A 23,108-nucleotide genomic window follows, 5' to 3' on the forward strand; every position below is an offset into this window, starting at 1 on the left:
AACCCCCGGGTGACATGGGACACCAACCCCTTAGAAATAGCTTCCCCACATCCATCCCTTTATTCGTCGCTCATTCACTCATACAGACAACATCAGTTACTGAAGGCCAACCAAGTGCCAGGCACCCTGCTGAGGGATGAGCAAATAAAGGTGAATAAGATGGAACCTCTGTCCTCTAATAGCTTGCCTTCAACTCAGGAAAACAGAAGCCAGTGTGAAGATGAAATTTAAATATTTTACAGTAAGTGTTTCAGGAGGGCTATGCACAGGGCCCCATGGCACCAGCAGAGACAAGGGGCACCTAACCCAATCTTGGGAGGTCAAGGAAGGCTCCCTAGAGGAGGTGATATTTTGCCCAGTCCTAAAGTGCTCGTAAGAGTTGGCCAGGTAGAGAAGTCCTTGAGAAAAGGACATTCAAGATGGGAAACAGCTTCTGCAAAGACCAAGAAATGAATGGGCGTGGAGCATTGGTAGTTCACAATTGTTTCTGCATGAACAGAGTGCTGGACCCACGAAGAGAAAGAAAACTGGAGAGGAAAGGTGGGGAAAACTGAAGGACCTCACATGTTGAACAAAAAGATTGGACTTTAATTTGGGGGCAGTGGAGGCCTACTGAAGGATTTCATGGGATGTGATATAAGTCTGAATTGTAAAAAGATGATTTTTTTCAGCAGTTCAGAATCTTGTCCATATCTATAAGCCAGGAAGATACTTCCTAAGACATCATTCTATAATGTCCCTCTTCATGACCAAAGTCTACTTAGAAACACAGGGGCTTACACATATATGCACACACACGCACACTCACTCAAAAGCTGACCCCTGGATCATAGTCCTCAAAGGCCATCAGCCAGCAGGCAAAGGATACATGATCTTGTCCTGGAGACGATCATACTTGGAAAGCATCACTGTGCAAGCCCCACAGCCGCCTTCTCCACAGCCCAGCTTTGTCCCTCTCAGCCCCACTGGATGGTCAAGGGTTAAAGAATATGAACTCAGAGAAAAAAAAAGTCTTTGTTGGGCTGCTGGGAAATGCCTGGACTGAGCTTCGAGTGAAGAGCCATTCGTCCACACACAGGCTCAGGTGCCTCAACCCGGGAGGCAGCAGACCCCCACGGCCTCCCATTCAGACAGGCTGCCCTGCATCCGGGGAAGCAGGGAATGAGGCCAGTTCCACTGTACAGAAAAGGAAAGGCACCAGCGCCCATGTGTCACCCCCTGGGACTGGAGTTCCACTGCTCTCCAATCCTGGAGATTTTCCTGGGATCAAGGTCTTCTAGGTGTGGTCTTAACAGTCCCCCAACCCTGGGTCTCACTGGGCAGGTAAATCGGGCACCTCAAAGACTGAGTATGTGGGCCAGCCCTCACAGCACCCCAGCTGGTCGTGCAAGGAAGCCACTCAAGCCAGCATGGGACTTGCTGAGTTCGGCTTCCCTCATTCCCCCGCCAAACCTTTTGGATTGATGAAGTCCAGGGACCAAAGTTAAGGCTGGACCAGGGGCTTCTAAATATCCATCCCATAGGATGTGTGAATGGAAATTAAAATGAAGATATTTTTGAGGTCAGAAACCAATATTGGAGCCACCTCTTATATATTGGGGGAAACAAAATCTCTGACACTTTGCGTTGAAAAGTGCCTAACTAATAGGCTATTCTGGAGAACAGCAGTTATGGTGGCCTCTTTCCCTGGGACACACAGGCTCCACTGCTGCTTCTCCCTCAGGCCCACAGGCCTCCAGGCCATCTATCTTCCTACTGAAGATGGAAGGAGCTGAGGCTATTATCCCTGGTCACTTCCCTAATTTCAAGATAAAATTAATAACTAACAATGATAAAGCATCTTCTACTTGGAAAGCAGCTACACCCATGGACCCGTTTGATCGTCACTATAATGTGGTTAGCAGGTAGGGCAGGAATTGCTGAAAGAAAGAAAGAGAGAAAGAGAGGGAGAGGGAGGGAGGGAGGAAGGAAGGAAGACAGAGAGAGGGAAAGAGAGAAAGAAAGAAGGAAAGGAAGGAAGGAAAGAAGGAACGAACGAAGGAACGAACGAATGAACAAAGGGAGGAAAGACTGAGACCCAAGATGTAATGTGCGCCCTGCAAGGTGACAGTCACTTGTGTTACCTTGAGTGTTAGGGAACAAACACGGCCATCTGACCCCTCCCCCACCATGCTGCTGCTTCTTTTAAAGCACAGCTGGGGAGGGATCTCTAGATCTCGAGTTATTCTTTTCACTAGTCTGGACGTATGAGATCAGCAGTTTAGGCCACTCCAGGGGCACATGAGGACGAATGGAAGCAGCCCGAAGTAGTCGAGAGGTCTTCTGCTAGCCTGGGCATCCTTCTGGAAGCCAGGGCAGAAGTCAAGGCTAGGGTCTTCTCTCTTGCCTGGAACTCCCACAAATCAACTCTCAACACAGGCAGCAGCAAGCCATGAGGACTTCATATTTACATGCCAACTTTCAGGTTTGGATTTCATTTGAGATTTGGCCATTAAACCAGCCAACTGCTATGGTCAGGAATTTCTGAGGCTGTCAGGCCTTCAAAACTGTATTAGAAATCTAAAATTGACGTCAACAATCTCTAAGAGTGAGCCTCTCCTTCCAGACCACCCAGGTAGATGGGCTGGAAATGGAGTCCCATGCAGTCCCCTGATCCCACTGAGTGACTCCAGGTCTACAAAAAACGCCATCAGGTCCATGTGCTGTGAACCTCCAGACCTGCCCCCGCCAGGTCAAAAATCCAGGACAAAGTACACTAGAGCCAGCCACTATCTGATAGGAGGTGAAAGAACCAGAGGCAAGGCCATGGATTCCAGGCTGGCTTCTGAGGGTGCTGAAACGATCCTTTGTTGTTCCAAAGTATGTCATTGCAAGGAGCCACCGGACATCCCTGCCTCTGGGAGCCACAGGGTTTATAGGCAGAGGTCAGGATGAGTATCATTCTACAACAGACCCCTAGAGAGTTTCCAGTGTGGGTGGGAAGTTCAGAGCATGGCTCCCGGCTTCAGTCCAGGTCTGCCAGCATTTGCCCAGAACACACGAGGGGGAGGTGTGTCCCTTACCACATCCAGCCTCACTTCCTCCTCTGTTAAAGGGATCGCTGTGAATCAGTGAGACAGCCTACATAAATCACCTTGAACTCCACCCATATGTAGTCAGTGCCCATTAATGTTAGCTCCTATGCTAGCTTTACTGCTGGTTTTGTTCCAGGGCCTCAGAATACTTTCCTACTAGCAAAGAACAAAAGGGATGGGGGCTCTTACAGAAGCCCTCCCCACTCTGGGAGCACAGCAGCACCCCAACCCTGCTCAGGAGTCCCCCACCCCATGCTTCCCAGTGCCTGCCATTCCCACAGCGGATGGTGCCTCTACACGATTCCCACCTCCGGCATCCTTTCCCCAAACAAATACCCCTTCCCCTGACTTTCCCTCCACCTTCGCAGAGCTAGAAACCCTGCCTGGGAAGCCCATTTATGTATTAACAAAGGTCCGCTGAGGCACACTCTGCTCCTCCTGGGGGCGGGGGGAGGGGAATGACCATGAAGCTTGCCAGAGCTAAGGAGGGTCTTTTGGAGCTGCTTGTTTCACAGGCCCAGGGTAAAACCTTGGCATTACTAGAACCTTAAATGCAGGAGACTTGAAGAACATCAAGAACCATATTCTTCCTCGGCAGCTGAGAATTTCAGACCCACCAGGCTCAAATGACTTCCCAGGGTCACACAGCTGCCAAGTGGCAGAGTTGCACCTAAGACACGGGGGTCCAGAGCCCTAACCCAGTGTTCTTTCCTCTGCACTTCACGGCCTCCAGACCAGTCACTAGCAAATGGCGTAAGGCCCAGAGAATGAGTCCCCAAGTACTCCCTCTCCCTCACCCCTGCTCCAAAGTCAGGATACATTTTCTTCTCAGGTAGGCCAAAAGGGTTGTTTCTGGATCTGCATTTTTCTCCACCACCTATAAAAGCAAACACCAAAGAAAACTATATCAGAGGTATACTTAGTCATCGTCTCACCCAAGAATTTGTAGAGTTAATGGCGATGTGCTACATATATCATGAAAACGAAGGTGTTTTTCTTAATTCTATAAGATGAGCATATTAGCTGCAAGCCAAATTGTGTACCTGCGGACACGCTGCAATTGTAAAATTCTGCATTAGTGCTCAGCTCTGGACCCACCACAGAGCACTTAGGTACAGCGCCGGCCGTGCTGGGCTGACCAAGGCAAAGTTCCCTTCAAATTGAACAAGTCATTTCATTTCCAGCTGCTGGAGCACATTTGTGAACGCCAGGGACAGCTGGGAGCGGTGGCATGCAGACCTCTGGCTTTGCATCCCGGAGGGTGGACTCTCAGACAGTGGACGGCCAGTCTGCCGGCCTGTGCTCATAGCAGAGTGTGGTCTGCGTTGGGTCATCACAGTCAACAGCACTAACACAGGTTAGAAATGGAGGAGAAATCTCAAACCAAAGGCCCACAAACAGAATGTTCAATAAGGCAGAAAGTTTGTCCATGAGGTGTGGTGCTAGTTTCAGATGCAAATCATCAAAGGAAATCTATGAAAACCTGTTTCACTTCTCCTCATGCATCATCAAGCCTGAAAGGGTCTGGGTGATTGGGATGATTAAGGGGAGAGAATGTGTGATAAGAGTTTCTTTAGAGAGACCTGCACGATGAGTCTCACATCTTCCTAAAGTAGGAGGAGGAGGTATCTGCCTCACACCTCCGACTTCATGAGGGGCTTCTATAGCCCTACATGTAAAGCTCACATGCTGCAGGGCATATGGTGGTCTGGCTTAGCTAAAAGATAGAGAAAGTCTTACCAGACAAGGTGAGGAAGAATTGTAGTGTAAGGATTGATGTGCACTTCCAGAGTTTGGAAGAGCAAAGGATGTGAAATCGTTGTGCCGTGGACCTAGCACAGGCCATACGTGAGAGAGAGAACGTGCTTGGAGGTGTTTAAATCATTCCTGAAAGACTGACTGCAGGAGGTGATGGGAGCTCCATCAGAGTCTGTGTGGAGTGGACCTCCCAAAACCGGAGGCTGAGGGAGAACAGCCAGACTGAGAAAATAGCCCCCCTCACCATGTCATGAGACTTGCAATTGAAGGTTTCCAGCAGTGGGAAGCCATCCTACACCAGCACCTAGTAAATAAGAACTTTCTCACTACCCTCTCCTCTCTGTCCTGAAATGAAACTGTGTTTGGCAGCTTATAATTGCCCATAGGATTTTTTGTTCACTAAGAGTAATCCAGAAGGTCATGAAACTACCAAAATTTACCCTTGAATAAAGTTCAAAGGAAAGTGGAAGATAAAATTAATTTTCTTTTATGATGACACCCCACAGGTACAGCTTGTTCAAATTTTCCTGGTTACGAATTTCACACAAGGAGTTGTTTCTTTTCTCTTGGAAATGAAATCATAAATGTACAAAATAAAAATCTTTATTACCTTTTTCATAGACGGCAATAAGGTCCTCTTAGCTTTTACCAAGAGGCTCCTGCCTCCCCTTCCTCCTGCCCTGCTGCTCTCCGTTTATCACATCCCGTCAGTTCAGTTCTCTGCTCAGTGCCTTCAGTGACCTCCCACATATTCAAGGTAGCATCCAAGTTCCTTAGGCTGTCTTTCAAGACCCCTTTCAATGTGTCCCCAGTCTTCATTGTCAGCCTGTCCCCCTCCTGCTTCCCTGCCAAGCTGGTCTTCATACTCCAGTGAAAATACAACTTAAACCTTCTAACTCCTGTGCCTTTGGCCATTCCATTCCTCTTTCACCTGCATCTTGACTTATTAGGAGACCCCAAACACTTCCCTATCACCCCAGCCACAAGTGGTCCAATCTTCCTTGAATTCCTCAGAGAATGACCAGACCACTCTCATGGCATGGCTGCAGTGTTTGTCCCAGCAAACTCCACAGAACCCTCTCTCAAAAGGATGCCCAAAGGAAATGTGTATTCTAAAAGAAAAACACTGTGGGGAAGTGAGCTTAGGAGATGCTGGGTTAAACAGATTGCTCTGGTAAAACTCAAGCACCAAAATAAATAATAGCCATAATGGATTACAAACCATTAACTAGAATTGAAACTCATAAGTCCAAACCGATCATTAATAAATAAACAAACAAGTAGGAGAGAAAGGAAAGTTCTTCCTGACAGAAGAATACTAACTAGTGGCCATTTTGGGTGGCCATTTTGTAATTCAGCACAATAACTGATCTGGTCAAGAATTATGGATGGATGCTGCAACTAGCAGATGAAAGTTTGATAATCAAGGTATTTACATAGTCCCAAAGTATCTTCTCACAGATTATTCATTAATTATAAAGGGAAAAGAATAATCTTACAGTGGAGATTGTAAGATTACTGGTGGACACCACCTTAACTGAATGATCAAAGTTCACATCACAAATAATGGGGAAAACCGATAACATGTGCTTCCTGATATAATCCACCAAGAAAGACATGTCACTTCTCTGGTATCCTGCCCAAAATGCAGACTCTGAGTCTAATTAGAAGAAAGCACAACAAGCTCAAAATGAGGGACATTTAAAAAAATAATGGCTTGTTCTCTTCAGAAACATCAATGTCACAAAAGACAAAGGAAAGCTAAGGAGTTGTTCCAGATTAAGGGAAACTAAAGAGATATGACAACTAAGTACAAGGCATGATCCTGGATCCTGGGATTGGGGGGTGAAAGCCGTAAATGACTTTACTGGGAAACTTGGAATAACGCTCTGCATAAAGTTTATAGATTAAACTAGTATTATATTAACACTAGATTTCCTGATTTTTATAATTAGATTGTGGTTATGTAAGAATACACTTATTCTTAGTTTAAGGGATAGAGAAGTATGATATCTGAAATTTATTTTTTATACTTATTTATTTTTCATTTATTCACTTGGTTGCACTGGGTCTTAGTTGTGGCACGCGGGCTCCAGAGCATGCAGGCTCAGTAGTTGCAGCAAGTGGGCTCTCTAGTTGTGGTGCACGGGCTCTAGAGTGCAGAGGCTTAGTTGCCCTGCGGCATGTGGTATCTTAGTTCCCTGACCAGGGATTGAACCTGCATCCCCTGCATTGGAAGGAGGATTCTTAAACACTGGATCACCAGGGAAGTCCCTGATATCTGAAATTTATCCTCAATGGTTCAGAAAGAAAATTTTATACTTTATGTATTTATTCCAATTAATTACATGCATAAATATATATATATATCATTATGTATTCATATATCTATATATCTATTTATATGTATAGATGTATACACATGTATGTATACTTAAAGAGAGGATGTTAAAGCAAATGTGGCAAAATGTTAGGTGTTGAATTTGGGCAAGTCTATTTAATATTTCTTTGTATTCTTCTTGCAACCTCCTTGTAAATTTAAAATACTTTTAAAGTACAAAGTTTGAAAAATAAATTTCTTTAGTAGAGGGTTTCTCAGGGTTTTAATATTCATCCATTCATTCTGTCCACACTAATTGGGCACCTACTATGTGCCAACACTATACAAAGTGGTCTAGGAATATCTAAGAAGAGTAACTGGTGGGGATACTTCTCTTTGAAATACATTTTGGAATATGGTACCTTACCTAATCACAATCCACTTTGCCAACTAGTTCATAAACTCCTGAATGGTAAGTGCTTGGTCTTAGAGATTGTATTCCTCCAGTGCATATGTATCCCATAGGCTCAGGCCTGGGAGTAGCTTGTAAATGTTGATGACATGGGTAGGTGGGTGGGTGAGTGGGTGACTGAGTGAGCACTGTCTCATCACTGACTGCTGCTTCTCGTGGGGGTCACTCCTGGACACCTTCAGCTGCACCCTACATGCCGAATCTTCCCAGACTCCTCTAGGGGCCACCATCTCCACTAACCAGAGAGTGACTGTTCAGAAAAACAAGAATCCTGTCCTCCAAGAGGACGGTCACTACGGTGATACCAAAATCCTGGGCAGCCCTTTCCCTTCGACTCTGACTCTAGATCAGATGTGGAAACCATAGTCACCAAGGCCTGTCACCACCACAGAAGGCCCTCGAGGTATTTGATCATTTACATCTTACACCCTCTCCAGGACCACAGCGAGTGAAGACAGAATCCTGGACAGTGGTCTGAAACAGGGAGAGTAGGAAGCTCATATTTAAGAGTGAGTCACCAAGTACCAACAGCTTCTTTGGTAACCTCCTCGCACAATATCTGGTAACAAAAGATCTAGAATATCTTGGGAATTGAATTGGGAAGAAACTTACAGCTGTCTTTATTTGACTGGGAATTCCCTTGCTTGGTCTAGTTTTTATAGCGCTGCTTTCACCTCATCCCTCCTTGCATTGCCTCACCACCTTTCCAACAGATTCTCACAAGTCTGCGTGTTTATAAAATTAAAAGCACTGATATTCATCACAGAAACCTGTAGTAGTAGAAGCTTCAAGAGATAGTAGGGTTTGATGTGATGATACTATCTACAAAGTTTAAATTGCTTTCCTCAAGTGAAAATAAAATATGTGGGGAAACAATTTTCACCAAACCAGATTCACCTTGAAATGCTTGCTTCTAGATCTGGTGCATCATAGCAAACCGTCCCCAAAGAAGAACAGAAGCATGTACCATCACACGTGAACTGATGATGGCTTAATAAATAATCAAACCTTAGAGTGAGTCTATGCCTTGGAAGTCACTGAATCCGTCTGCTCACCCAATATAAAAATTGCTTAGAAAAATACCATGAAGGTGCCACTGTGTAAGTAATGGGTCGAGAAAGCCAATTCAACGACTGTTTCTTAAATCTCTACAATGTAATTGCTGAATGTGACAAAGTTGTTGGAATTCTTGGCTGCAAGCCTAACAGCCACCAACAAGGAAGATTCGCCCTGCCTCTTAGTTTGCTACCAGAGACCAATCCTGAAAAGAAGTCGGCACAGAGAGACAGCTCTGCACCTGGAAGAGCACAGCTGACCCCAGTTCCCAGGGCCACCCAGCGATACCACTCAAACTGCATCCAACAGTCCTGGGAGCACTGACATTGTGACGGCTCGTGGGATTCCCCTGCTACTCACCCAAATATATCCTGACAATTTAAGCACTAGATGCATTTTAGTTCTTGAAAATTGCCTCCAAAGTCACCCAGTTTCTCAACTCAGAATTGCCAATGTTGCAAAACAAATAAAATTGCTCTGACGACGGGGTATAATCATCACTCATACTGTGCACACGGCCATTCACGATGTGCAACCAAGGCTACCCTTTTACTGTCGCTTTCCTTTCCAACAAGGGAGCTGAAGCAGATGCAAGCACCTCAACACCTGTGTAGGGAGAGCAAGTGGACAGTGGAGACAATGTGATGTGCTTGCCCCCTCTTCTCCCTGCACCTGCATTAAGACCTGCAAAGATTCTCACCCTTCTGGTGCTGCAAGGACTGGTACCCTTATCATAAGACCGCCCTCTGCCCTACCATCCCCACCTTCCCTAGGTCCCTGTGCACCAATTAAGTGAATCCAAGTGAGCAATTTTTATCAAAGTAAGAGGTTTGCAATATTTAAATGTATAACTAAGTGTGGGGTGGAGGTGGAGGAGAAAAGCGTGCCCTTTAAGAAATAAAAATTGCAGTTTGCCACAAGATGTCAGTATATGTCCTCACACAACTTGGCTGTTACATTTACACAGATAAATATCAGAATCAAAGCTGTGTACATCTTATACCCTGAGATTAGCAAGAAAACACATTCCTGCTCCTTTTCTCAGTAAAGAAAGCAACACAAGCTTTAGGATACATTTGATTAAACACAGAAATGGAGGTGACCTCCAATCTCACCTAGAACCCTGTCCACCTTTCTCAGCTTCCTGCCAGTGTCTCTATTACCGCGAAGAGGTGGCAGGGAGCACGGGTAGAGCTCACAGACGCCTTTCTTCTCGCTTCCCTCCCCATCACTGCTTTGCCCTGTGAGTATCTTGACTGTGTTCTAACCCTGAGAAGGTCTTCTTTCCCCAGTGTTACCCCAAATGCAGCAACAGCTTTGAAGGAAGAGAGAGAAAGAAAGAAGGCGAACAAATAAGGGAGAACACAAAAGAGAGAAAACAAGAACAGGTCTTTTCCAGAGGACACACATCCCTCCCGGGGATCAGGGAAACCAGAGAAAAGGTCAGCTTCTGCTTACCTTTTTGCCATTCACAAAGAAAACCAACTCATCTGCTGTCATTGTCACGGGTTGGGGGTCCCTGAACTCCAGGTACCTTATGCCCAAGAGGCACTGCCAGTTATTACTGCTCTGCAACTTGAAAAATACGCCTCCCAAAAAAATGAACTGAAGTCAGCCGATGGGAGGGACCAAGCTCAGAGCTTCGGGGCATGGAGAGTTCTTGGCAAAAGACAGCCGTTTACATAATCAAGGAAAATGCAATCACACACAGCAAATCACACCCCCAACACCTATGTGGAAGAGCACAGAGGAAGACACAGGCAGATATCAGCAAGGAGGATGCCTTGGTGCCAGATGACTGTGGGTCTTAGGCACCACCCTCCCAGAACCTGCTTCATTCTCCCACTTGCTGAAGACGGAGAAGGCGGAAGGGCCCCGGTCATAGTGACAGTCATGGCAGTAGAGATGGCTCACACCCTCCGCGGCGACACTTGTCATTTTACCATTTAGGTTTACAGCAACCCAGACTCAGCACTTACATGCGGGCCTCATTCTCCCAGAGCCTGGAGGGGTCTGGGCTCATAAGAGGCAGAGTCCAGTTATTCAGATGCAAAATCTTGCACTTGACCTCAGCAGCTCTCTTATCACTTTCAGAACTCACTTATTTTCATCCTGTAAATGGGCAAATGGATGACATCAAGAGCAAAAGGCTGAGTGACAAATGATGTATTTTTGGAAGTGCTTCGTAAATAAGCAAACAACCAAAATTTTTATTACTATTGCCAATGTATTCTCAACAGCACAGCAAAAATAATCCTGATAACAAACCACTTTTGAGGTTTTCCTTTTGTTTCTCTCAAGGAAATACCCTTGATTAAATTGTCAGAATAACTCATAAAAATATTTCAAAATACTGTACCAAATAAAATGTGCATATCTCATAGGCATAGGCTAAATTAATACAGAGCTGAAAACCTTCCCCCATCCAGTCTCCATTAACTCCTGGTATAAACACACATGCATATCACCCACCCAGGCAGCACCAATGGGCTCTAAAGTCCAGCACCCAACTGCCCCTCCCAACTCTCTCTCTCTCTCTCCCTCTCTCTCTCTCTCTCTCTCTCTCTCTCTCTCTCACACACACACACACACACACACACACACACACCCCAACATTCTCTCTGGTCTTCGTCTACTAAGCTAGCCTCTGTGAAGTAGGTCACTTCCCCTACACCCCTTGAAAGGTATGAGCGGGGAAGAAAGCAGTATTGGGCAGATGTGCTTGGTACAGAAAAAATCTAGAGAAACTGAAGACTGCCAGGACAACCACCATGTTATCAACACAATGCTGCTCTCCACAACAGACTTTATTTAAGCAGGAGATGAAATTCCACCTGTAGGGTGGCTAATCATCCCAATTTGCCCCCAACTGTCTTGGTTTTAACACGAAATCCCTGGCAAATCCCTCAATACAAGGCAAACTAGGATGACTGGTCAGCATAAAACAGTGGTTCTTAACTGGGGAAGGGGGATCTTCATCCCAGGAGCCTTTTTGGCAATGTCTGGGGATACGTCTTGTTGACAGAAATCATCAATAACTAATTAATAATAATAATAATAGAATAGAGTCTTATTTGAGCCAAACTGAGGACTACACTCCAGGAGACATTGTCTCCGATAGTTCCAGAGAAACATGGTTTTCAGAACAGTTTTATACCTTGTCGGAAAAAAGAGCATCTAACATGACAAGAGTACATCCCTTCATGGTTTCAGAAAAGACAGATCAGCACATACACAGCACATTTACTGACAGATCAGTAAAGCCCTGGCACCTAGGAAAGGAGACCTATCATCAAAGGAGTACCAGCACTGGTGTCCCAGGAAGGGAGGCATTTACTATTTATCTTTAAAATGGACAGTTTTACTTCTGGTCAATGCAGCCTTTTCTTTATCAGTTAAAGCAGGTATACAACGTATATTTAATAGGTCACAAAACAGGCTGTTCTAGTTAGCATAAAGTTAAATCATGTATATGCCAGAATGACTTCCCCATACCTCAATATGTGAAAATTTCTTCCATCTTTTCCTTCTTTTGATTGAATAAAATCTTTCAAAAGAAAGCAGTGATGACCAAAATATTTGTCCCTTGATGCCAGAGTGGTTGCTGTCTGTCCAACATGTCCCTCAGTGCTAGGACTTCCTCTCTTTTTCTTTTTTCTAGGAAAAGAGTTGCCTAATTATTCTCATTGGGGAGTAATTAATTAATCAACCAAAGTAAACACAGAGGTATATGATGATGGATAAACATAGGCTATATTATCAATTGTATCAAATTGTTGCACAAACTTTATACATGTGTTTGGAGCAGTCAACTTAGAGCAAACAGTGATACATGTCACGAGTACCTTGATAGCTAGGAAAAGAATAATAATACATACTACAACAATGAAAATCGTCTATAAAGCAACACAGGAAAAAAAAGGCCTATTACTGAGGGAAGCTAATCAAAGAGATTATTTAAAGGGTTAGTTTCCCATACACCTTTTAGCCTTTTTGCCTTTTGGGAATTTTTTTTCTAAGTGTATGCCTACTTTTCCACAGGTGTTGATATAAGTGCAACAAGTAATGTGAGCAATAGTACAACAACTCTTGTTAAGCCAGCAGAAAATCTAAGGCAACCTTGTTATCAAATACTACTTGGGCTAAGGAGTTTAGGGATGTCTGTTGTGCTGCAATGCTTTTTGCAGTGTCCTCAGCTATTTGACCAATGGTGACTGAGAGATTTCTGATCATCTCTCTGCTTACATATACTCCTGCACTACAAATCGAGATTCCCAAAAGACTTTCCCACCAGGTATCTTGGTATCCTGCTAAAATGGATCTCTTGACTCTGTAATGAACAGAGAAAGGAGGTTCATCTATTGCCTTATATAGAAACAATGGGGTAGCATAATGTACCAGTAAACATAATGATTCTATTTGCCAGCTATTAAGACATTTATGTGCCCATCTTTGGGACAGTGGGTCAATTCTAATACCACATGCAAAGATAAAACCTGGGGGAGCACAAGCAGTTTCAATGATAGCCTTGTTAATTGGAAGTTTGCTTAACAAAGTATTAAACCACGGATCATTTTTCTTGCAGCTTTTCCAAAAGCTATCTGTATGGCATTTGACATTTAAGAGTAGCTGGCACAATTTACTCATGTTTTTCTCTTTAAGACATCTGTTAATTAAGTAAGGAAAAGAGTGAAGCAGTCCTAGGGTATGTTGTATCTGGTCTCTAAAGACTGAGGACAGTATCAGACAAGGGATGGACACATTAATATGTTGAAGAATTTAAACCTGAAATGTTAGGCCAGAGAGAGGTCATTCTAGATGAGTGGTAACGTTTGGAACATCAGAAAAGTCGGTGACAGGTATTAAGAGGGGCCTAAATCAGTCTTGTATTCACTGAGGAATTTGATGACAGATCCAACAATCTGTTAAATTGCCCTCAGTAGCTATACACTGTGACAACTTTACTAGACAATGTTCTTTTCATCCTGAACACGGGGGCAAAAGCATAGCTAGAATAAAACAATAATTTTCAACTTGATAGAGAGATAAACATTTGGTAAACGTTCAATGGAACTGGTAGAGCAAGTCTTACAGGCTTGGGTCCAGATACTTGGGTCCATTGTCTACCACTGATGTCTTCCTCTCATCTTGGCTTGATGGTACTTGCCTCAGTCAGTGAAAGCCAGGTCAGAAATAGGTGTCAAAGTCCACTTGGGTGGAGGGGGCTTTTTAAAATGAGAGATGTGAATCCATGAGTCTATGCCCTTTAATTTGACAGCACATGGATTAGTAGATAACACCTGATATTATCAGGTATTATTATTTTACAACATGGCTACAAAGAATCTGTTGTTTGATTTCTTTTCCAATGTGCATAATCTCCTGCAGAGATTGTGCACGTTGCAGGTCATGGGGCATCTGATCTTCATCCAAAGATAGATTATTGAGGTAAGCTTCAGAACCAAGCTTAGAATGTCTTCTAAATAATTCAGTGAAACTTCCCAATAATGTAACACAGAAACAAGGAGCCATCTAGGAAATGAGTCTTAAGCAATAAATATCAAACCTCAATGATAATTAACATCATGAGAACTTAATATACATGAAGGTATATTAATGAAACCATTTTTTCCCTCTAAAATTATCCATATCTCTAAAAAATATAGCCAAATTAAGACTAATCTGTTTGCAAAATAAGTGTGGTTTCAATAAACTTGGCCTGACTATTAACATAAGGGTAATTGATCATATGGACTTTGAAGTTTGACTTCGTTGGACCTTTTCATAAGGAATCTCAAATGGAACTTTCAACAGGCTTCTTAAGGCCAGGAAAGTCATGCCAAGGACTTGCCATCAGATTCTGCCTGTAATACCTAAAGGTTTGATAGGATTTCTCTCTTCTCAAGATCCAAAATATCTTGAGGTTCCTGCAAGTGCCAGGAAGTGGCCCTCCTTAATCACCTGGTAAGGTTGCTGGGAACCCGGTAAGTAAGGTACCAGCTTGTTTTTTCAAGGGGCTATATGGTTCCATAAAGTCTACCTTAGTTCTTTAAAACTATCTAGCCATACTTTATTTTAGGTATATTTCCAAATGTGACATTTTGGTCAAAGCCACAGTAATATTGCCAGTGTTTCCAACTGTGTCTTGTTATAAGGAGAACAACTTCTTATTGAACTCATGCAAATAACTGCATGGCCATGAAAATAAGAATACTCACTAATTAAGAGTTTCCAAATTCTGGTGGGATCAGGAAGGGAGAAAAGGTAAAGGTTTTAATTCCGATTACAAAGGTATAATTTACCAAATTGGTGTAAGTCATCATTAGCTTAGGGGAAATGTTTCCTTACATCTGGAAAATAAAGATGAAAGGCCAGTAATAGTTCAGACAAAAAAATCACTAAAATTACCATTATATTTATCAGTTCATTCAATCCCATGTAACTAATTCTTATTCTTCTTGAGTCCAATATTTCCTTTAGTTCTGTTGATCTTGGATTGAAGGCAATAGTGTCAGTGATAATTTCAAGAAGTTTGCAAGGTTTTTGTTAAGGCTCCTACAATTTACGCAGGAAAGTGGATGCATTGATCGCTGGAGACTGTGGAAGGTATACCCCAAGTAGAAAACATTTTCTAACAGTTTCGTTGTCATTGTGAGGGCACCAGCCTTGTAGTAAGGGAAGGCTTTAATCCATCAAATGAAAAATGGAGTTTGCCAGGGATCCAGGAAAAGCCAAGCAGTCATTTTGGGTTTCCCAAGACCCAACTATTTAATTTACAGCTATTCCTTACTCATCTCAATTTCTCTGATTTAGGAGGAGACTGTTGCCATGTTACAAGGACATCAGGATGGCAAAAGTCTGACAATGAGGGGTTAATTTTTTTCAGAAGTAGAATGGACTTTATACATGCCATAATCTTTACAGATTCTGTTGTTGTTGACTTTTCATGAAAGTCTGCTGGGCATTTCCCTTATACTTGAGTTCAGTCCCTTCAGTGTGAGTCTCAATTTTGATGACAGATAACATTTTATGTCAGGACATATAAGACTTCCAGGAATTTCACATAATTTCTGGAACACTTACAATGCATATAAGTGTCTGAAACACTTATAATGCATATGTAGTATCCATATGTATGGACACTACTTAAAGAAAGCTGAATATTACTTTTTATTACTACATAAAGAAAGCTGAATATTTTATTTATTGACAGTGTTTCCCATGACAACATGCCTAATTAATTTAATATCTCTCTTTATATAAGGAGAGAAGAATATCTCAAAGTTAGTTCTAAACCAAAAGACTTCATTTAGAATTTGAGTTTGGGAAAGTTTTTCAAAGATATCAAAAAGGTTTTTAAAACAGTCAAATAAGTCACTGTGAAAAAAATGTTTAGTCATTCACTTAGCCAAAGTGACAATAAAATATTTCAAAGGCAAATACAGAAAGACAACAGATTGCTTAAAATGTAAAGAAAGTTTTACAATCCATTATCAAAACAGATATTCCAAGAAAACTTTGTCCTCCTAACAGGGAGAGAACCAAATTCTAGTTTTATGGCAGCTTACCTTTAAATTCAATCTCATCTTAGCCGGTCCTGACCACCACTTTTCTCAGGGTGCCTTTTCCACAAACCTCCCACAACTTTCTATATCCAAACTTGTCTCTTATTTTCTTTCCCATTTAGAAATAACCAGATTCAGGACAAAATCACTTTCTTTTTTTTTTTTTTTTTTCCAGGACGCAGGCCTCTCACTGTTGTGGCCTCTCCTGTTGCGGAGCACAGGCTCTGGATGTGCAGGCTCAGCGGCCATGGCTCACAGGCCCAGCCACTCTGTGGCACGTGGGATCTTCCCGGACCAGGGCACGAACCCGTGTCCCCTGCATCGGCAGGCGGACTCCCAACCACTGCTTATGTTTGTATTTTTTACAGTTTTTTTTCCCTGTAATTGATACCTAGTCTCATAGCATTGTGGTCGGAAAAGATACTTGATATGACTTCAATTTTCTTAAATTTACCAAGGCTTGATTTGTGACCCAAGATATGATCTATCCTGCAGAATGTTCCATGAGCACTTGAGAAGAAAGCATATTCTGTTGTTTTTGGATGGATTGTCCTACAAATATCAATTAAGTTCAAATTGTTTAATGTGTCATTTAAACTTGTGTTTCCTCACCATATGACCCAGCAATCCCACTGCTGGGCATATACCCTGAAAAAACCATAATTCAAAAATAGTCATGTACCACAATGTTCACTGCAGCACTATCTACAATAGCCAGGACATGGAAGCAGACTAGGTGCCCATCCACAGATGAATGGATAAAGAAGATGTGGCACATATATACAATGGAATATTACTCAGCCAGAAAAAGAAACGAAATTGAGTTATTTGTAGTGAGGTGGATGGACCTAGAGTCTGTCATACAGAGTGAAGTAAGTCAGAAAGAGAAAAACAAATACCATATGGTAACACATATATATGGAATCTAAAAAAAAAAATTGGTTCTGATGAACCTAGGGGCAGGACAGGAATAAAGACACAGATGTAGAGAATGGACTTGAGGACATGAGTATGGGGACAGGTAAGCTGGGACAAAGTGAGAGAGTGTCATGGACATATATACACTACCAAATGTAAAATAGATAGCTAGTGGGAAGCAGCTGCATATCACAGGGAGATCAGCTCGGTGCTTTGTGACCACCTAGAGGGGTGGGATAGGGAGGGTGGGAGGGAGACGCAAGAGGGAGGAGATATGGGGATACATGTATACATATAGCTGATTCACTTTGTTATACAGCAGAAGCTAACACAGCATTGTAAAACAATTATACTCCAATAAAGATGTTTAAAAAAAAAAAGAATGCTGTGACAGTACATTAGGTCATACTGACTGCTACCTTTCCTTGTAATATTCATCTGCCATACCCTGGTCATTGTTCCTTGAACGTCTTAGCAACTAGATTATTGTCACTTTTTCCAATGCTATCCCAGTTGTAATTCTTGGTGATTTTTATAACTCATTTAGACGATTTCTCCAACATATTGGCATCTAAATTTCTAGACTTTGTGTACTCCAATGGTCTCAATTTCCCGTCTATTTCAGTAACTCACAATTATAGTTTTATGATAAACTCTACTGTTATCAATAAATGTGACTAATTTCAGTTTTTTATTATACAATTCACAAGAAAGAAAGAAAGAAAGAAAGAAACAAACAAACAAAGAAACAAAGAAGGATTAACTGGATGGAAATTTGAAATATTAGAAAATATGTCATGAAAAAAGATACAATACAAGCAATAATTAATTTTATTTAACAATAATAACAAAAACACCAACACCAATATCTAATTGTGGGTTTAAGCAAAACAACATAAATATAAATAATAAATTAGTAATGCAAAATTTTTAAAGTGATTACAACTACAAAGCTCTAAATCTTTGTATTATTAGGGGTGTTGATAAACTTTATATTTCAAGTTCGAATGCTTGTTAAAATATTAAAACTGCCTAAAAAAAGAAAAAGAATAATATGTGTAATTTTCAAAATAAAATCTAAAAAATATTCAAGTAAAAAATGCAGAGGAAGGAAAGGAAGAATAAAAGTTTTTTTATAAATCAGAATGAAACAGCAGAAATAAACAAAAAGAAGATATGACTCTAGAGAGAAAGGATAAATGAAAGTCTAAAGTGAATATGTTAGCTGTCAAAACAAAATGATTTGCATGACAGAATAAAATTTGTTAAAGGCTTTATTCAGCTGGTGAGCATCGAGGCTACTGGAAGACCAGATGATTCCGGCATTGAAGTAGGATCAGGCTTTTTATAGGACAAGGGAAAGTAGAGTAAGGGAGCTTTTGTCTTGGCAGAAATTTTTAACTTTAACTGAAACTTAAAAAAAGAAGTGTGCTACTTGTGAGCTTAGCTCATCAAGGTGTTAACCTCAAGTCAGTTCATCTCTCTTGTGTCTCGGTTTCTGCAGCCAGCTGTCTAAAACCACTGTGCGGGTTCAGAGCACTGAATGACCAATTCTTATGTGCATCCCCAGGACAGCTATAAACTACATAAAGTGTCATGATGGGGTTCCCTATGGGACCACTACTTGTTATGACGATCATTTCTCAGACACTTCCTCCAGGTTGTCAGTTGCCTCAGAATGCCTCTGGTGTGGAAGGAACTACTGTCCCTTCTTTTGAGAGCTGAATGGACTCAGTCTCTCATTTTGCTCTCAAACAGCTTTTTCATAAAATATACATACAAATCTTTCCAATTTAAGCCAAATTTGAAAAAGAGGTCAGCCGAAACATTTAACTCTAAATTTCCTTCTAGGTTTTTCCTGCCTAGGAATTCCCTCTAGGTTCCTGGGTAAGAAATCACCTCTAGGTCCCTGCCTAGGAAAGCACTCCAAAGTTTCTTCTAGGCTTTTCTTGCTTAGGAATTCTCCCTAGGTCCTTTTCACCTAGGAAATATAACAAAAATTTCTTCTAGGCTTTTCCTGCCTAGGATTCCTCCTAGATCCCTTCTACCTAGGAATTGTACTAGTTCCACAATAAAGCTTCAAGGCTTAAGATGACAACGTGAACAAAAGTCACAGGAACATCAAACGTAACATAAGGAGGTCCACATATCAGGAAGAACTCACCAAAGCACCGGAAGAATTCTGTGAAGCCAGGACGGTAGGGACTCAAGGGGTCTGTGCTAGGTACTGAGTCCAAAGTAGACTCCAGGCGACCTCAGGTGGGTTTTTCTGATAACTTACTGACTACACAAAGTAACGTCAAAGGAAATCATCAATAATCAATCTACCATACAAATAGAAGAGAGCTTTATTTGAGCTAAACTGAGGACTCTAGCCTCAGACTCTCAGATTGCTTTGAGGAACTGATCCTGAGAAGCATGGTTTTCAGCACAGTTTTATATCCTGTCAGAACAAAGAACATCAAACATGACAAAGGTACATTATTTCAAGATTTCAAAGATGACAGATCAGCATGTACACCAAAAGTCAGTACAGCCTTGGCGCCTGGGAAAGGATCCTTGTCACTGAAGTGTACTAGCACTGGTGTCTCAGGAATGGAGGCATTTAATCTTTATCATTAAAAGAGATGTTTTTACTTCTGGTCAATGCACTCTTTTCTTTAATGGTTAAAGCATATGTATAATGTAGTTTAACAGGTCACAAAACAGGCTGTTCTAGTTAGCATAAAGTTTAAGTTAAATCATATATAAGCCAGAATTACTTCCCCATACCTCAATATGTAAACATTTCTTCCATCAGCTTTATTGACATGATTGGGGAAAGTTCCTACTGGTATCTAATTGATAGAGGCCAAGGATGCTACTAAACACCTTACAATGCATAGGACAGCCTCCTATAAGCAAAAATTATCTGGTCTAAAATGTCAATGGAGAAATCCTGCCTTAAAAGGAATAAGAAGGAAGGAGTTTGGGAGAGGTAGAGGAGTTAAGCTTGGGTAGGTGTTTTGTAATGCGTCAGTTCTCCCAACAGTGCCCACACCTCTGTGATGGAGATGCTTTTCCCCTATTGACTGATCTACCCAGCTTTACAAGACTTCCACTTCCTCCTAGCCAGTCTCTAACCAAAGCATCAGAACACTCTCAAGGTAAAGGGGGAAGGCTGAGTAAAGAGCTCAGGTTTGGGGTTAGGTAGACAACTTGAATATTAGCTCCACCAGTTCTGTGTGACCTTTGGCAAAAATCACCTTTTGGCTTCAATATCCTTATCTACGAAATGGGGCTAACTATACCAGCTGTGTAGGAATCCACACTGGTGAGAATTAAATGAGGCAGAGGTTAGATGTTTTGCCCATAGTAAATACTCAACATATACTTTTGTCCCAAAGTATCCGTGGTGGATTGGTTCCAGATACCAAAATCCACAGATGCTCAAGTCCCTTATGTAAAATGGCTAGAGTACAATGAATACAGTCACCTCTTCATATCCCTAATAACAGTTTAGCATATGCGGATTCAACCGACCGTGGATCAAATGTCCTGCCCTTGGTTGGTTGAATCTGTGGATTTGAAACTGATGGATACAGAGAACTGATTGTAAGGATTGATTTACTTCCCACTCAGCCAATCATTAGCCTCCTTCTCTTATTTGGAGAAGAAATTCCACTGGAACATTTCAATAAGGGCTTATGTTGTCATTCAGATTTTCTTTCTGTAATAACTAGTTTCTATAAAACTGAGATCTAACAAAACTTTGACATATTGATACTTTGACTTAGTATGATTACTTCTAATTCAGAAGAATATTTGTGACCATGTCTTTCTCTGCAATTTTTCAAGATGCTGTAAATTAGGTCTTCCCCAAGCTGAAGACCTTCTGTATATGCTTTCAACGTTGGGATGCATTCTCAAATCTGGGCTGAATAATGGGATTTCATGGTCTTGAAATAGGCCAACTATAACTTACATGACATTAATTTCCTTCATTTTCCTAAGGACTGCTTGTTTTATAATATGCACTGCATTGGCATGTGAGGTCCCAAAGTCCACAGAAAAGTCAGATAAACCCTGAGGCCTCCTGGACACAGACCTCTTCCTCTTGGAACAACACTGTTAGGAAATCATAAAAGATAAGAAGAGAGAAAATGCTGCCAAGAACCAAGTCATTATTTCTGGAAGAGTGAGCCCCCTTGGGGCCAAGTACTCCCTGCAAAAGAGGAAGAGCTATTCAGGAAATCTTTGGCGTGTTCTCTGAAGGCTTAGGCTGGGTTGGCCCGACAGCTGTAGAGCCTTTGCTGCTTTTGAGTTGATTCTCTGGTAGCTTGTGCCCTGGCAGATCCCCAGCTCCCTTCAGAAGTCTCACTGCCAGCCCTTAACCTGCCTGTACAGCAGTGCCTCTGGTCTGCTCACTCCCTCTCTTTGAATCCAGATGTGCGTTTCTGTGTCTGACAGGCATCCCCTGTTCACTTCCTTCACTTACAACAAACTTTACTTGAAAAAAATCACTTTTCTTTCAAAATATTCCATTGTTTAGATTATTTTTTACTAAGTTGTTGGGTTTTTTGTTTTTTTAGCTAAGACTGGTTTCCCTCCTACATACGCCCATTCTAGATTAAAGATTTTGCTATATTCTCAGAGCGTCACTGCCCAGCACCTAAGTCCTCCCTTGTTCTCCCAGATGTCTAGTTTATTAACCAGTCCTAATAATAGTTCTGAACAACTGAATAGCATTTCTTTCACACAATGTGATTTGTTTTCATCCTTATAAAAGCCCTGCAAGATGAGCAGGGAAGTTATTATTATCTTCCCTTTCTAGACAAAGAAAATGGTGGTCCGATAAGTTGAGTTGCCAACTGTCTCACAGTAAGCAAGTACCGGTTTCTACACCTGTCACCCACTACCCAGCAGAGAACGCATCTCTTTGATACTTCTTCACTAACTAGGAAGCATAAAACCCAAGATTTTTAGCATAGCACTCATGGGTCCTCTCCGTCCAGCTGAAATTCAGCCTTCTGGTTGCTGAAGTCTTTCTCTCAGGCCTGGATGGTGAGCCCCTGAGATCAGGAGCAGAACCGGGTACTACTATATTGTTGGTGCCCAGCATAGGGCCAGGTATAAAAAAAGCATCAATAAATGCCCATTGAATTAAGCCCACAATGCAAGAAATGAACTGAGTTTTCAGAAATGTCTAAGCCTCTGCCTTTTGCCAAATATGGAACTCTCTCCCATCACTCCATACATTCTTAGAACCATTTAAAGTCCCTCACCAGCTTCTTTCCAACTAAACTTCTGTCATTGATATTAGGTAACCAGCTAGTATTCCTCAGCATAAAGGCCACATTACTCTATTACTGTTGAGAAAATCAACCCTTGATTTTCTATGTACATCTGCGAAGTAGATCCTTTTAGAATCAACAAGGTGATATTATCCAAAAGTGGATACAGAGTCAAAACTAAAAGCACCTGAACTTCTGCCTGGGTCAATACTGCTGACAAAAAGCTCAAAAGGTAGAAAAGGCCCAGAAGCAAATTTAAACCCACTTTATCTGTCTTCACATATTATGTTTTCCAATAATATCTTTCAATAAACTCTATAATCTCGTCATCATTGTGATGATGACAATGTGGGCTTGTCTGGATACCAAGTAAAGTCTCTCTTTCCAATCTGAGCTGCTCCAGCACAACTCAGGAAGGAGAGTCCTTACTACTTTGCTCATTCAAAGGATCAACTCACGTACACTCTGTAGGCAATATGGCCGAATGTGTACCATTAGGGAAAACTATTTTCACAATTGTTTGCTGCCCTATTCCTCTCCCCTGATTTATTCTTCTTATTACCATCTGAAATACTATATAATGTACTCACTTAAATGTGTACTGTCTATCTACCTGAACCTAATAGAAGGTAAGTGTGGCAGATGTGTCTACCTGCCAACCAAATATTCATG

At 41.9% G+C, this 23,108-nt stretch overlaps 1 protein-coding gene across 1 annotated transcript in view; it reads right to left on the reverse strand.

The window, feature by feature from the left end:
- The window catches only part of XDH (xanthine dehydrogenase), a 61,105-nt gene extending 50,925 nt beyond the window's left edge, over positions 1–10,180 (reverse strand). Inside the window, exons 1-3 of the mRNA XM_060116835.1 lie at positions 10,139–10,180; positions 3,894–3,951; positions 869–965 (exon numbers count right to left, since the gene is read on the reverse strand). Of these exons, the coding sequence (XP_059972818.1) occupies positions 869–965; positions 3,894–3,951; positions 10,139–10,180 (197 nt within the window). The remainder of the gene's footprint in view (positions 1–868; positions 966–3,893; positions 3,952–10,138) is intronic.
- Positions 10,181–23,108: the final 12,928 nt, after the last annotated feature.

This window comes from Mesoplodon densirostris, chromosome 14, assembly GCF_025265405.1.
Source record: "Mesoplodon densirostris isolate mMesDen1 chromosome 14, mMesDen1 primary haplotype, whole genome shotgun sequence".
Taxonomy (NCBI): domain Eukaryota; kingdom Metazoa; phylum Chordata; class Mammalia; order Artiodactyla; family Ziphiidae; genus Mesoplodon; species Mesoplodon densirostris.